The sequence below is a fragment of the Penicillium antarcticum genome (genome assembly GCF_028974205.1).
Source record: "Penicillium antarcticum strain IBT 31339 chromosome Unknown utg000003l_segment0_segment0, whole genome shotgun sequence".
Classification (NCBI taxonomy): Eukaryota; Fungi; Ascomycota; class Eurotiomycetes; order Eurotiales; family Aspergillaceae; genus Penicillium; species Penicillium antarcticum.
The window spans coordinates 1,632,705-1,648,617 of NW_026695301.1; the positions used below are offsets into that span (position 1 = coordinate 1,632,705).

The following is a 15,913-nucleotide window of genomic DNA, read 5'->3' on the forward strand; positions in this document are numbered from 1 at the left end:
CCCGAGTTCAACACACGATCGCGGCTAAGTGTATAGGTGCATGTACAAGTGTACAAGTGTACATGGATAAGTATGATATAATGAGTCATATGTTAGTGGTTCATATGCATTGGATTCAATTGGAAATCTTACAATGTAAGTCTACGTGTCAGAAACATTGATAAAAATAGGTAAAACTGCGCAATCTAGCAAAATAACGAAAAAAAGAGGAAAAAATAGGCAAATCCCACAGTGTTCCGGACTCCACCGGCGGAATGTTCCATGAGTAATGGGAATTGTATACGGTGAACCATACCGGAACACGGCATTGTAGTCCTGCCCAATCATTTTAGCGGTAATTTGGTAAAATACGGTCATCCGAGTTCCCCGTGATCCTTACCTGCCCAATACGGCCTGGCTGAGATCACCCTTACCCGCCCTTATCTGCCCTGGGCTATTCCCTTCATATCTACCTCAATCCCTTCTTCTACTCTCTTCATACTCCCTCTATTCTCCAAGCTCCTCTCCTCAACACTTCAACCTCCATCTCCTCATCTCTTCATCTCCTCCTCTTCATCCTCTCTTATCGCCCTATCAGCTTATCAGGTCGCGTGCGTCCCTGCATACCCTTGTCTCACGGCTGCCCATCCGCTTTGCATCACTTTCCTCGGCCAACCCAACCCACATTCGGATTGGCTACTCGTCTCCCGTCTGATATCGCGACGGGAGATTTCAATATCCCACCATTCCTCCCTCCATCCATGTATCTCGCTCAGACACTCGACCAGAGTGCCTCATCCGGCAAAGGCCTCGACCTGTACTGTGCACTCCGGGTGACATCGGTATAAAATGATGGTCCCTAGAGCATTCATGTTCACCTCGGCACAGCCGCAGAAGTCTTTCCAGTCTAGCATGAAACCGTATCCTTCTTCGGAGTACCCCGGCCATCGCCCCGCCACAAAGACTGAGGCCCGCAGATCAACAAGCACCAACCCGGTGGTGATTCCTCCAAAGCGAGGCTCGCGGACAATGCCAGCACGTCAAGGCAGCCGGTCTCGAGCTCTTTCGAAAACATCCGAAGTTTCTCGTCGATCGTCATCCAGCTCATCTAATGAACGCCACATACCTACGTCATTCACTTCCATGCTAGATGCGACGGCCATCCCCGTTCCACGACGAAACTGGTCTACTCGCAGGCCAAGGAAACTTCTGCGCGGCAACCATGTTGAGGACTTCAACCGGATGCTGAGGGAAAATGTCCGATCCAAAGATCACTTCCTCGATGGAACCAGCAACTCCCCTCTGGACATCCTTCTCAGCCCACCTGATGAAGATGACAAACTTCTGGGCAACGAGTCCGAGCAAGAAAGTCCGTTGTCACTGAGATCAATATCAAGCGATTCAATGCCCTCGTTAGAACACGGCCTCGCATCGCCGCCTAGCCTACCTCTGCCACCCACACCGGGTAGCCAGAAAAGCCCACTGGAAAGGCGACAGCTTCGCTACTTCCACTCCGAGGAGTGTGCTTCTGACCATCCTCTCCTTGAAACGGATCTTGATGACTGTGAAGTCATTGAAATCAAAGATGACAATGAGCCGGTCTCACCCGACTCAGCCCCCACGAAGCGATCTGCCTCGTTCGGTTCTTTCCCACGTCTCGGGTCTACTTTCAAGTCCAATTTGACTGCATCATTACGGGCTATCAAATCCGCTGCGCACTCAGTCTCGACATTTGCCACACCCTCCGTTCAGCCAGAGGACTTCCTCACTCGGTCTCTCTTTACCATCGCCCCGGAGTTGACCGATGACCGCCGCCCACTTCCCATGCAGGAAACGCCATCACCAGCATTGCGAAGATACCTCAACCCGACCCCTATGTCCCCGGCTGAGATGTATGTCTATCACGATCACCCTCATGAAACACCCGAGGCCGCCAGTGCATGCCCCGTCTCGATCCAAATGCAGACGTACCGCCGAACCGGCGGCCGTAGCCACCGTCGAAACAATTTCCACATTGCCAGCCGTGATAAGCGGTTCACATTCGACCCGGAAGTCCCTTCAATGTCACGCCAGCGTGAGCCTCGCGAGAACAGTAATTTCCTCCGTGTGGTCGTCTTGGAAATGAACATGCGCCGCTGCGGCAAACTCCGCGATGACATTCCTACTCGCGCTCGCATCTGGCTTCCAGCGCGGAAAGCCAACAACCGCCTGTCAGGCCAATACGAAGACGGTGATGACAATGACACTGTCCCGTCTCGTTGGGTGGGTGTCTCAGCCTAGACCCTAGACCTTTTGGACAACCCTAGCGCAGAGCGCAGGAGTTCCCTTTGGGCCACCTAACCCGTGCATATACCTCACCCCTTTTCTTTCCCTTGGATGATTCTCTATAAGCGTGGCGTTGGACCTGGACCTGGATAAGCGTGTCCTGGTCGACACTTTTCTTTCTTTTGTTACATACCCCTCCTTTTTTCCTTTGATTGATCACTTGATCACCCTAGGCATAAATTTAAACAAATCATAAACTCATTTCAACATACTTTTATGTATCCTGTCGATTAAGCTAGGTATACCATAAATCTAATTCGACCGTCAATCTGTGACATGATATCATCGTACAGCCCATGAGATCACCCCGCGTGGCTTGATGAGCCTCTGATCTTTTACCGTAAAGCCTATTCACGGTCACGGGGTTCACAGCCATGCCCTTTGTCTAGTGTGACCACGTCCTGTAGTAAAGAGCAAGTGAACGGGTCACGCCGGAAATCGTCGGCTACACTCAACAAAATCCGTTCCAAGAGGGTTGGTTCTAGTTCGAATAGAGAAATATACAGTAGAATTTCCCTCCTTTTTTTTGTTTCAATACAATACTGCCAAGAATCACCTAGAGGTTTCGGCCGGACATCTTTAACTTACCACTTTCTTGGCGATACATGGGCTGGTCGCGGGCTAGGCGTTGGGAACCGTGGCCTAAACAATGCATAAAAGGGTTGCATGTTCAAAACATTTAATACTACACTAGTGCCACCATTTCCTATCACAGATGCACATTCTTTTTTGAGGCGACCAGATTGGGCGCTACACTAGCTGGGCCTCGTATATTCATTTGTCAAATGATCTATGTCTCATGTCTCTATCAATTATCTTCGCATCACCGAACTTGGAATCCTACAATGATACAATATGTTAAAAAAGTTACTTGGAGCACCTCTTGGGTAAGAGATAAACAAGAAGAAAAGGGTGGTCAAACTTACTCTCTTCATCCAACAAAGTCCCATTCTTCCAACACTCCTCAACCCACTCAACACTGACAACATGCGGTAGTTTCTTACCTAGACTCTCAGCCAGGGACTTCCGAATGGAAGAGACATCTACTGAGAGTGAAGACTTGGTGTCAACCACAACATGCGTTATTCCCGAATCCTTTAATGAAGCGGCACTTCCAGCACCTGCAAATCGGGCTGTATTCTGAGCGAGGCATATACGAAGGTCTTCTTTTCTTTTCTCTTTCTCGCCGCTGTCTTCGTTGGGTTGAGTGTAAAAGAAAAGGTTGAGGTCTCGGAAGAGCCAGCCGCGCGGTGCTGTGTAGCCCGCATTTATTTTATCTTGGATCTGGGATTCAATTCTTTGGATGGTGGTTTGATCGAGCGAGCCGTTGGGTTCGTCTTGGGTTTTATTCATTTGGCTAAAGATCTGCATGGGTGGGTAGTTGTTAGTCAAGTCCCTCGAAGAATTCTAGATGGAGTCATACCTCTCTTAGCTCATCGACACTTGTATCGCGGGCATAGCTGTCCATGTATTTGTCGACGTTTGTTGCGATCTCTGCTTCCTGGTCTTTCATTGTGAAGAACATGTGTCTATCAAACTTGTTAAAATTTGTTTACTAATGTTTCATGGCTGTTGCCGAGACATACCTGGGCTCTAATGGCAAGAGGAAGTCGGGCAAGCCTGCATCTCTCTCATTTTGCTTGACACAATCTAGAAGCCAGGATGGTCGAATGATGTTTTGATCTCCACTCTTTTGTAAGGAAGCTACTTTGACGGTTCCTGTATAAAGCGTGTCAGTATATACTTGCTTATACTGTTTCACTTGAGTCTCACTTCGTTCGGCGACACAGATCATATCTGCCGCGGCTGCCTTGGTCTGATAGATCTTGCCACCATTAGCTTTCACGAGTTGTTCCAGCTGAGGCTTTGTCTTCTTTTCCGGGACAGTTGACTCGCTCATGATGACTAGTAGATAGGTTAGTATGGCACGACTAGAACGAAGTCAATGAAGACCCGTACAGAAATTGAGTCCATCAAACACATGCCCAGAAGGACCAAGGTCCTGCAAGTTAACCTTCTCATCATGTCCTGCAACAGTCATCGGCTTCTTAGTAGTTCTCTTCACTCGCTTCCTCCGAGAATTGTCCACAGAGAACTCTTTCTCCTTATGTTCTTGCTCTGCATTAGACTTGAGATCAAGGAATCCCTGAACAGAAAGAGCACTCTTCCAATCCTTATCCTTCCGCAATTTCTTGAAGCGAGGGAAACGCAATGTCAATCCCATGCGGAATGTCGGACTAACTGCCACAGACGCAGCTTTCACGCACAGCACAATAGAGTCGGAGGGCTTGATCCACATGTCAGGACGTTCGATCTGGGCGTCCCCGCCAGCCAATTCGATATACTCAGTCGGTGGCTTTTTCACATCCCATTCTTTCCATTTGCCGTCTGTATGGTGACGGAGTTCTTGATAATCAGCTGCGGTAAATCCACCACCAACTTTGCAGAAGGACCAGCATCTCATGGATTCTGGTTCTGATCCAACGGCAGTTTCATCTACTCGTAGTCCGCAGAGGAAGCTGGATAGGGCGCCTCCACGATGGCCCGAGCCGTAGTATCCGCCAATTACAACCACATCGAGTGATTCTCCAAATTCAGTCATGTATTCTGGCTTGACCTTCATCCAGTCATCGTGGCGCTCGTTGAGCCGGTATGGAGAGCGAGGGTTCTTTAGAACGAGACCTTCCGATGCCTCCGCAACGACGGTTCGCAGCGCTGTTTCGATCTCTGCAGTTGTAGTCGCTTCTTGATAGGGATGTATTTCAAAACGGCGGTGGACAGATCGGACGGTCTTCTGTAATGCATTCCGACGATCGCGAAGTGTGTATTTCGTTAGATCTCGCCCATTGAGATAAAGGATATCAAAAATGCGAAACACTGGCCGAGGACCATTGGAGAAGGGGTTGCGCTGTTCTGCCAATGCTGCGGTTTTGAGAGTGCCGAATGGGACAATGGCATCTTGTTCGGGATTCCAAGTGATCATCTCGCCGTCGAGGATGATACTCTGCACACCATCCACAAAAGCATCCTTAAGATGCCTTGTCAAAGCACCATTTTCGTCATAGATGCCATTCCCATAGAGATAGGTGTATTCTTTGGCTTTGCGAGACCAAAAGCCGAATCTCCGTCCTCCCTCCACTGAGTCGTCGGGCGTCATGTGCAGTTGCATCCGTTCTCCATCCAACTTCTCCTCAATATAGAAAACATTATCCTCCTCTGTAGGCTTCATCCGAGAAATCATTTTCTCAAACGAATGCATCTGGAACTGCGCAAGCTGAGGCTGGAAACATTGCATAACAGCAATTCCACGCTCCTCCCCCTCAAGCCGAATCTTAGGATCATGAAGCTCCCAACATACCCGACGCAGACTACTCGAGATACTGAATAGACTCTCCGCATCGGGATGCCAGACATTGAACAGCGTCCGTTCAGTAGCACCAACCTTCATCTGCCGAAGGATAATCCGAATAAGCCACAAAAGCTCTTCAGGATTCATACGCAGATAAAACTCTTTCAGGATAGGTAACTGCTCGTCTTCCTTCGACGCAGCAGACAGCTTATCCAGCTTCTCATTAACCTCATCGATAGTCATATTACCCGGCTCGGTCCGCATAGGCCGCTTCGAGAGAATATCAAAACAGCGCCCGGCAAAGTCGCCTGCCATGCGTGCTGTTGCTCCTTGGCCGGGGAGTTTCCAGTTCATGAGGTTATAACCATCTTCTGATTCTTTGGTGATCTTCATGATTTTGACGAGCATCTTTCCAATTATCTTCTCTTTTATTCCGTACATTGGTCGGTCGCGATCTTTGTCAGGAAGAATTAGGCGAAGAGCTGGGTAAATGTCATCACCGACGTCTTTGCGCCATCGTGAAATGAAGCGTTCGATGACATCGCGCCGACGTTCGTATGGGTTGAGCCCCGTGGCACTTTTGCCGTGTGTTCCGAGTCCCCGATGGGCCGGAGCTGGGCCTGTTGGCTTTTTCTTGATTTCATTGAGTGGGTTGAAGAGACTGAGGTAAAGGTCGTGGAATGGAAGTGTTGGACCTCGATTGTGAGGTCTGTTGGGGTACCTGGCGCATTCGAGAGTTAGCTGTTGGAGCTTGGTCGGTTGATATCTGAAAGCTCACTTTTCATCCAAATCCTCTGATTTATCTGGCTGTGGGGGCTGGAAGCCCATGATCTCGTCGGAATCCATGTTAAAGGAGAGGAGAAAGCTGGGAAGTTGGAGAGTTGGAGAAGTTCCCCGGATGTTTTTAGGCTGCAGCCGATAAGAGATAAGCACAGAGCCGCATAGATCTACAGAGGCCATACGTCTGTACACATGCTGTGAGGTATCGGGCAGTTTGATCAACTGTTATGGCTCTATTTGAGCACTCTTCTGCTAGCTCTTTTAAACCCTCTTCTTTTTTTCATTTTCGAGTGCCTTATGTTTACCATTTGAATCATGCGGTGACTGATATACAAAGATGCTCATAACCCCTGACCGAACATTGACAATCAATGATGTATCATTTATTGAGGGTATATCGCAAACAAAAAGTCAGAGCAAACAACTAATTTACATGACAAGCATCTAGAAAAAAATCAAACCTGCTCACCCTCCTGACGACGACTCTGCTCCCAAGAAGAATGATAAGAGCTCAAGTCAGCAAGCCTCGTCAAAATAGCCACAAACCTCTTCGAAATACTCCAAGCCGTCAACCCGGAAAGGATCTCACAGCCAACACGCAAAAGCCGCTCAGGACCCTCGACCCCACAAATATCCCCAACACCAGTAACATTACCACGCATAGCGTGGCCCTCTCTAACAAACAGCTGCACAAGCTCATCATCACACGGCCGATCAAGATGAATAAAACTCGGCTCATGAAGCGGCTCAGCGCGCGGGGCCTGCGAATGCGGACTTGACTCGTGAGATGCATGCGCATGACAAGAACCATACGCCCACAGAGTCAAAACGGCAATGAATGCCGCGAGGGGTTCATGGAAAGCATTTGTCGAATAGCGACGCACATGCCAGAGCGTAACGCCCGCATGAATAATCGACAGGCGGGCTTTATACTGATCGTGTTTCATCCAGCGCCAGATATACTGCCACTCGAGCGACTGGTGGCGTTTGCTGTAGCGGAGTTTCTCGGTAGCGAGGGAGATGGCCAGGGTGCGCATTTCGCGGAATGGGGCTAGGAGGAAGAGGCGGGCGGAGTGGAGGTGTAGGACTGTTGCGTGTTCGAGCCCTGCTGCTTTTGCTATTGTGCTGTTGGCCGTCCAGTGGAGGATGTCGAGGCAGTCGCAGGCGCTATTGCGCCATTTGGAGTATGAGGGAATTCCTGGTAGCCAGACTGATCCAGTTGGGATGGCGGTTTCGCGGGATTGCTTTCTTGCTGTTGGATTCCAGAACGAAAGGGGGCGGCGGAAGTAGTCGCCTACTTCCCACATTCTGTGGTAGAGAGCGTGGATTAGGAGGACGTGGCTGAATTCTCCTATTCCTGAGACTAAACGCTTTTCAATATAGAGAATATGGACGGCGTCGTAGAGGGATTCATTCACTGGGGGTGTTAGGTTGTGGCTGGCTGTAGGGTCTGGGTTTAAGGTACCGGTTGAATTTTCCCATAGCTGCTTCCATTTTTCCGCGGATGTTGCTTGCCATATTTTCTCCTGGGCAGGTAACGCGGCTTGCCCATCGTCTAAGGATAGAAGTGGTCGGTCATCGAAATAATAGGCGAGGGTACAATCCACAAGCTAAGCCCTGTCAGTAATATGCTATAATGTTTTGATCTGAAGGCTTACCCATATGCAGTATCCTGTGCGCCCTTTGACTTCATCTTGAATCCAAGATATCCAAGCTGCTTCTTGTGAGGCGCCGCTGAAGTTTACTGGAATTGGCTCCAATAGCCTATCTCGTTTCATCAATGTGACCAAATCACTAAAGGCGCTCAAAGCTGAGATTTTGTCTCGCTCGTTTCGACTGTGAAGAAGTCCAATGCAATTGAAAAGCATGGCTTGCAAAAGCTCGAGAGAAGCCAGGCGATGGCCACTTTTTTCCTTCTGTGAGATCAAATAATCAGTGAACAGCAAGAATATGCGCATATAATGTGCTTACCTCGACATAAATTCCCCGTCTGATCAGTTCATGAAAGCCACTGCTACACTGTTCCATCTCAGTGATATGTGAGACATGGCAGCCAACTGCTACTATTGACAATGTCAAAAGCCAGTGGCAAGTATTGGGATCGAAAGTCGGAAGATGTAGTATCGGATAAACAGCCTGGAAGGAATCGAAGAAGAACGCAATGAACCAGTTGCATTCGTCGACAGTAGGAAAACCATCCGACTCAAAGGTATCAAAGAGTGGGTTTTCGTTGCGGCAAAGTAAAACAAAATGTCGATATATTCCATCGTAGGTAGATGGTTCGATTCGTTGAGCAAGATGTGCCACTTCTTCTGACACTTGATCTGTTCTGATCTCGGAGATGACAGGGAAGTTAAATCGATGCTCGCCGTCTTCCAAGAGCAGTTGTCTTCCAATATCGGTTGGCTCGACAGAAGAGCTCGACCAAGGCGTGTGCTTTTTTCTATACTTCGGTAGTCTGGCTCCAGCACCATCGACGTAGTAGTCTGCTGATCGTTTGGCAGAGTCTACTGTCTCAGTATGCGGGGAGGTCTCACTCATAGGGTGAGAATATTGATTGGGGCTTTCCATGCTATTTCCCAGGGAAACATGCACAGAAGGAGACTGAGAAACATTTCCCAGACGCAAAGGACTAATTTGTCCGGCGCTCACAACAGGTGGCTGCCATGCTGCCCCAGAGAAATAAGCCCCTTGGCCGAGGGATGTATTGTATTGCGACGGGGCACCGGTAGACTGTGACTGGTCCGATGGACCGGAAAGCAATTCATTGGGCAGCCAATTAAGAGTAGAAAGCATGGACTGGTCGAAAAACGCAGGATCAAATTCGAGTGACACCTCGGGGTTGTTGGCCATGGCCATCTCAATGCCAACTGCTTCATTGGTCATTTCTGGTTGAAGGCCTCTCATTTCAGGGTTTAAACCGGTAGGTTGGTTGACTGGGAATGCTTTTGGGGCGCCAGGATTCGATAGATCCCCATATGCTTGACTTTGATCTCCGTTCGGGTATACACCTATTGGAAGTTGTGTTGTAGATGACCCCTGTGCGGCATTTGGTAGATAAAAATGAGAGTTCGAAGCAACTGTGATAGTGTTTTGGGTGCTTTGAGGTATTTTTTTTGTTTGATCATTGGCAACAGTAGAGAATGTGTTGATCGAGGGCTTGGATATCAGGCCTGTATTGGGAGGGTTGATGGAAAATTGGCTCATTTGACAAGAGTTCAACTTGGTATGTGCAGACTCAGGGTTGTCGTGATTGGTTGTCTCGGCATCTTGCATGTCTGATTCTTTCATGGCTTTCGCTTTGGATCGCCTCTGTGTTGGATATTGACATTCAAGTGTGCGAGTGTCACATCTTTTACAAGGTATGCCACCGCTACATCGAACTCGTGCTGTCGCACAACTAAAGCATGCTCGGAACGTTTTGACGGTGATTCGGTGAGCGCGATCTTTCCCGCCTTCACTCCCTGGTGTGTGATGGCTCAGTTCGTGTCGGTGGAGAGTATCGCTGCAACCCTAGATGTTAGTTTGGCTCATGTCAGGATCAGTAGAAGTCTCATACGTCCTAGAAAAGTGTCGGCCGCACTGAGCGCACTCGAAGGGTTTCTCCTTGGTGTGACTGCGCAAATGTCGTTTCAGATGCTCCGGTCGTCGGAAAGTGCTACTACAAATGGAGCATTGGATGTGGCCAGACCCCAGGTCGTCTCGTTCCTGATCATCTGGGGGTTCGCTGATCTCCCGTCCAATTGGACTGGCATCTTTGCCGGAGAGCATGACTCCAGTTCTTCAAAAGGACAACATTCCCATGCAAGCTGAAAGTTGCAGGAATGAGGGGGAAAGAGCCTTGAAGGATGCGGAGAACCCTGGACGAAAGTCACGAGAGGTGATTGGCGATTGGCCTCTATTTAAACGCGAATGCCCCGGCCTCGGTTAATTAAATCTGGGGGAAGAAGTGGAGGGGGATCGATGATATTATTGGTAGATGTTCTGGTAAATGACAGAAAGTATGAGTATCTCTCCTGGTCTAATTTGTCCATTCATTCAAGGTACAGGGTAGTAATAGTAGAGTAAGTAGGGAGTTGTACAGGGGACGTTCGATGTTCGACGTTGACAACGTGGACGGTCGCGCACGGGCTCCACATCCTGCCAGACCACATCACATCAACAACAGAGTGTACATATCCAACGGCTGCAGGGACTTCAGATCCATGAATGGCGATTCCGCTTCTTCCGTGAACCAGCGGGCCATGTCCCGCAATGACGCCGCTCGACAAGGCGCCACCTTGGCCTTCCGGCACTCCAGAGATCCATCACCCGTGAAGAACAAACCATCAGCCGCACTCGCTGCGGCTCTCGCAAGCAAAGTGGATAATCATGAGTTGGTACACCAGCCGGCTGGATCCGACACTGGTCCCGAAGTGGGCTCCGTAAAGGACAAGATCGGGAGATTGACGGCACGACCGCTTTCCCCTCCGATGAGCGCGCGAGGTCGACCTTCAGCCTCATCTCTCGCGCCAGGTCCTGAGCGAATTGCAGCCCGACTCGCCGCGTCAAGGTCCCCTGCGCGTGACCCCAGCGCGCCGCTGCCAGTAACTCCAATTTCAGCTGCCAGGCTGGGCGCGTTGCGGAGCGCAAGCAGGATGCGAACATCCAACCCCGAGCCAGAGAAGCAGGAGCTGCGATCACCAACTCCTCTTCGTCCAATGCCTCGGAGACGCAGCTCTTTGGATCGCATGATACAGGACGAATTGGAATCCGATGATGTGCCAAGCTACGAGCGCCCTCCATCTCAACAATCCAGGATAACGATAGATGGTCCTGATACTCGCATCGCAAGTTCTCTGCCATCTTTCGAGCCGCGGCATTCTTCCGTGCCACCCAAAGAAGCCAAACCCAGACTTCCACCACGACTACCTCCATCACGAGGGTCTGTCAGAAGTCATGGAGCTCCCCCAAACCCCCTGCGACCCTCAACCCCGGGTGCAATCTCAACACCGGGATTATCCTACAAGTCTAGCACATCAAGCTTAAGAAATGAATCCAGCGGAATGAGCGAGGAAGCACTATCTAACGCCATTGTCGCATCCTCCCTCGCATCATCACGCGCATCGCCAGCAATCAAGGTTCCCCCACCGCTGCCTCCCCAGCGACGGAGGGCACGGTCCATTCTACATCTGGCACACTCGCCCAAAAGTGATCTATCCAGGACCCCGAGTCCCCCGAAGGGCATGCCACAGACACTCCGCGGCATGCCGAAAGCCACGGAAGCCGATCATCGCAAACACAGAAACCTCCTTCACAAGCATCCCCACAAGCACCACGAAGGAGATCGTAAGCGCTGGCGACGCGAAGTGACGGAGAAGGAACGCAAACGGTATGAAGGTGTTTGGGCCTCGAACAAAGGGCTCCTCATCCCCAGCATAGAGGATCGGGTCCCCGGCCCGTGTGGAGACGGCAGCTGGCCCCCGAATTCCTCGGATATGGTAGTTAACCTCGTTGTCCGCGAGATCTGGTCCCGCAGTCGGCTCCCGGACGTGATTCTGGAGCAAGTGTGGGATCTTGTGGATCATCAAAATATGGGATTACTAGTTCGAGAAGAATTCGTGGTTGGAATGTGGTTGATCGATCAGCAGTTGAAGGGACACAAACTGCCCGTGAAGGTGCCCGACAGTGTCTGGGATAGTGTACGACATGTAGCGGGCATCAAGCTCCCCCTTGGAAAGGGCAAGGCCCATGCCTGAAATGTACATGCACTTACGAATTGGAAAATGCGCCCCCCTTCATGGGAATATTACGCCAAGCGGATTAGGATACACTCAGACCCACTTGGAATTTGATCGATCACCACAAGCTCTCTTCATCCACACATCAAAGAATAAAATTGGATCGCTACATCATCGCATTCTAGCATGCACGTGACTATGTTTCAGGCAGTAAAATTACGAGATTTCATGGCCATTGCACACTGTTTACTATGAGTAACATTTGTACAGACATTACCACTTGGTATGCCTTCGCTCTTCTGGTGTAAATGCAATCTGAATATACCACAGACATCCGGTTAGACACACCCACAATTACGCACACCGATATCAAAGTCCCAACACTCAAAACCATAGCGGTATGCATGCATTGACAAATCTCCAATTCGGGGTGGGCTCTGCTTAGTTACAGAAAGCAAATCCCGAAACCTCCACGGCTCGGGATTTGCGAAGATCACCGCAAAAGTTTCTATATCACTCTCTTTCAGACTCACCTTTTATTTTATTACCTGTATGTTGAGCCGCAAAATGCGCCTCAACTAATGGGTGTTTTTGCGAATTGATGTAGCATTCGGCGAAAGCCTTTGGTGAAATCGGAGATTCCCATAGTTGTGGCCATGACCGACTTCCACGATTATAACGGGCTTGCCTCGACGGCGCGGCCGGTTCGCAAGAAGTTCGCCAAACCGCCTGTGAAGGTAGCTTGTTTGCCTTGGTGCGCAAATCCCGGTCTCGTTTTCTTTTAATGGAGGTTCCCCGCTAATTTCTTCCAGTCGGGCGTCGCGAACTCGATGTGGCGGCCAAATGCCCTGTTCGAATGTATGTTGGTTTATTTTGGTGGGAAGGGGGGGGGGATGTATTTTGGGGGTTGGCACTGTTGTTAGGGGTTTGTTGGAACTAACTATCGATCTACTTTTTAGTGTGTTAGCAAAGACCGTGAATGCTCATATCTCCCCAGCAAGAGAGGCGGTCCACGAAAAAAGAAGGAAAAGGCTTCTCACTCGCCTGAAGCTGAGTCTAGGCAGGATGATGCACAATATGTTACTATGCCTTCGCCTCCAGAGTTCGAAGATGGTATGTTCCAATTCTGCGAAGACCCACGCTCCACCAAGTCACTAACGAGAGCTCAGCATCGGGGATGTTTAGTCAAATTGATGATCTCTCTCTGCCTGGCGCGGGGTTACGACATCTCGATTTTCAACCTGAAATGCCATCCATGTTCCAGGGCTTCTTTACTGGCGAAGGCCAATCGCATATGCAAGTGCCACCAATGCCGCCGTCCATGACCAGCTCCCAGTCCTTCGTAAGGACCTATGGAAGTGAGCCGGAGATGTGAGTTTTGTTGAAGCGTGACATTGGACAATTTCCTTATACATTCGCCTAGATTGAACGCCTACTACGATTTCATTCATAACTATTTCCCAATTCTACCACCACGGGTATCACCGCCATGCCGAGATCGACCCTTGAACGTCCCCGTTCCAGGTCCTAACACATCCGAACCAATGATGATGTATCGACCCCGATCACCACTAAGTCTTGCAATCTCCGCAATCTTAGCTTTGATTCCGCACCCAAGCGACCTCGAGCCATCGTCTGCGGCATCTGTTATTCAGCGCAGAGCCTACGCGCACAGTTTCGCCCAGCTTGCAAACTCGACCATCGAGGCTGAGTGTGATCTCGATTTGTCGGCAACGGATCCTGGTCAGGCCTTGTCCGCCACTCGACCATTTGTGGGGCGCGAAAGATTCCATTCTAGGACGCCTGTGGATCTTGAAAGCCTTCTTGCCTTGTTGGTTCTTTCCGTTTACGAATATGCGCAACGGGGGAATCTGCTTAAGATGAGATATCGGGCTGGTCAGGCTTTGGCTATTGCTTTGGATAAATCGCTTCATGCGCAGATGGGGAATGATGAATTCTCGGAGGCTAGACGGAGAGCTTGGTGGTTGACGGTTTGTTTCTTTTTAGCGCCGAGTATGGGATCCTGTCTGACTATTTATTAGTATTACTGTGTTATGCAAGGGTCTATTGTGAGCACGACAGTGGGTATCATTTGTCCGTTCATTGTGAATTTGACGCTCATGAGAACAGATGCCTGCCATTGTCATTAATGATCCCCAATTTACGACGCCATACCCATCTTTCTCGTCTGATACCGAGGTTCGCAGATTCAAACAATCCTTGCCACACTTGTGATTTTCTAACTCTTTTTAGGGTTGGTCAATTCTGATACAGGCCCAACAAGTCCTAGTATCAGCAACTCAGTTCATCGGAGATCTCAACAAATGCCTTTCTTCGCAGTCAGGCATGTACTATATGTTTGAACGCATGCAACAACTGGACGCATGGACAACCTCTGTAATCACCCAAGCAGAGCTACTCCCAATCATGCCCCAATCATCAGATTTCGGCGACCATAACGAATCCATCACAGCACAAAGCATTCGCGCAATAGCCCGCATCAAACTAGCCAGGTACATATTCACCCCAAACCCCTCTAAAACCAACACCTAACCAACACATCCAGCGCACAAATCAAAACGCACCGCTTCCGAGCTTTCTCCGACATCCCAATCTTCATAAAGCGACACTGCGACCTAACGGCAGCAAACGCCAACCCCACACCAACCACAGAAAAATCAATCGAACTAAACACATCAGGAATAGATAACGTAACCTGTTCCTGCAGCAGCCTAGACACATTCCGACGAGCCACGTCAACAGAATACATGACACCATCCGACTCATCAACAACATCCTCAGAAATCCACCCAGAACTCTCAAACATGACCAACACCTACGCCCCCCAATACTCGCAATACCCTTTCGCTTCAGGCTTCCCCTACAGCACGCAACAATCGGCCAAAATATGCCTACGGGCATCCCTCGTTATCTCGCGCATGTTCCAGAGCTTGCCGGTCCCGCAACCGCTTTCTGATAATCATTCTCAGGGCCAGCGGAGGAGGCCTCTACCGCGCACTATGCCTTCTTTTGCGTGCTGTCTTATGCAGAGTAGCTATGCGATGTTCATGATCTTTTACAAGGCTCGTGTGGCGAAGCAGCTTTCTCTTGATGCTGATGGTGAACGCGGGGATGATTCAACCGGTCAGCTTATTGAGGAGCTGAGGCAGGGGCTACAGAGGATTGTTGCTGCTGTTTCGAATTATTCAATTGCTTTTGAGGCGATGGATGGGATGAGAGGTGAGTTTCTTTTGACTCTTTTTGGTTTGATAGCCTGGAGTTATCTGCTCACTTGCTGACTTATTACTAGATGAAATCGAAGGTGCATATAAAACAGCGTTCCCAGCATGATCTGTTCAATCTGAGGTTTCTGTTATTTTTTTTTTTTTTGTTTTTCTTTATTCTTGGGTATATCCAGGCCTACTATGTGCATATCCATGATCTCTTCCTTTTTACGACTTATATCTCCACTATTCTTCATTTCTGCTTTTTCTGTTTTAATTTTCAATTTGGACGGGGAAGGCTTCGGCGTTCACGGCATGGGATTCACAACTTGCATCGATGGTTCTGTACGCACATGAAACCAGATTCTATCACATCATACCACATTCAACCAATTTCACCAACATCAATACCGAAAGAGCAATGTAATAATTCATGATCTTCATTGAAGGTTATATATATATATATATATATATATACCCAGGGACCAAAAGCAATCCCCAGAAAAGGAACGACATATTTATTTCCATTCTAACCA

General features: G+C 49.3%; 6 protein-coding genes across 6 annotated transcripts; 3 read left to right on the forward strand and 3 right to left on the reverse strand.

Annotated features, from left to right (window-relative positions):
* Positions 1–828: 828 nt before the first annotated feature.
* N7508_003318 (uncharacterized protein) lies at positions 829–2,259 on the forward strand (the record flags this gene model as incomplete). The annotated part of the gene is made up of 1 exon (XM_058461384.1): positions 829–2,259. One exon carries the CDS (start codon positions 829–831, stop codon positions 2,257–2,259), a length of 1,431 nt encoding a protein of 476 aa, XP_058321961.1.
* A 912-nt stretch (positions 2,260–3,171) lies between these two features.
* Positions 3,172–6,499, reverse strand: N7508_003319 (DNA ligase (ATP) DNL4; the record flags this gene model as incomplete). The annotated part of the gene is made up of 6 exons (XM_058461385.1): positions 3,172–3,669; positions 3,728–3,833; positions 3,891–4,023; positions 4,078–4,209; positions 4,264–6,374; positions 6,432–6,499. 6 exons carry the CDS (start codon positions 6,497–6,499, stop codon positions 3,172–3,174), a joined length of 3,048 nt encoding a protein of 1,015 aa, XP_058321962.1.
* Positions 6,500–6,888: 389 nt separating this feature from the next.
* On the reverse strand, positions 6,889–9,319 carry N7508_003320 (uncharacterized protein; the record flags this gene model as incomplete). Its single annotated transcript, XM_058461386.1, has 3 exons — positions 6,889–8,043; positions 8,092–8,349; positions 8,405–9,319. The coding sequence occupies 3 exons, from the start codon at positions 9,317–9,319 to the stop codon at positions 6,889–6,891; spliced, it is 2,328 nt and encodes a 775-aa protein (XP_058321963.1).
* Positions 9,320–9,912: 593 nt separating this feature from the next.
* N7508_003321 (C2H2-type zinc finger protein) lies at positions 9,913–10,204 on the reverse strand (the record flags this gene model as incomplete). Its single annotated transcript, XM_058461387.1, has 2 exons — positions 9,913–9,946; positions 9,993–10,204. 2 exons carry the CDS (start codon positions 10,202–10,204, stop codon positions 9,913–9,915), a joined length of 246 nt encoding a protein of 81 aa, XP_058321964.1.
* A 434-nt stretch (positions 10,205–10,638) lies between these two features.
* irs4 lies at positions 10,639–12,171 on the forward strand (the record flags this gene model as incomplete). The annotated part of the gene is made up of 1 exon (XM_058461388.1): positions 10,639–12,171. The coding sequence occupies one exon, from the start codon at positions 10,639–10,641 to the stop codon at positions 12,169–12,171; it is 1,533 nt and encodes a 510-aa protein (XP_058321965.1).
* A 638-nt stretch (positions 12,172–12,809) lies between these two features.
* Positions 12,810–15,504, forward strand: N7508_003323 (uncharacterized protein; the record flags this gene model as incomplete). Its single annotated transcript, XM_058461389.1, has 10 exons — positions 12,810–12,907; positions 12,966–13,011; positions 13,113–13,266; positions 13,323–13,524; positions 13,577–14,144; positions 14,196–14,234; positions 14,284–14,352; positions 14,407–14,666; positions 14,720–15,393; positions 15,464–15,504. 10 exons carry the CDS (start codon positions 12,810–12,812, stop codon positions 15,502–15,504), a joined length of 2,151 nt encoding a protein of 716 aa, XP_058321966.1.
* Between the last annotated feature and the right edge of the window lie 409 nt (positions 15,505–15,913).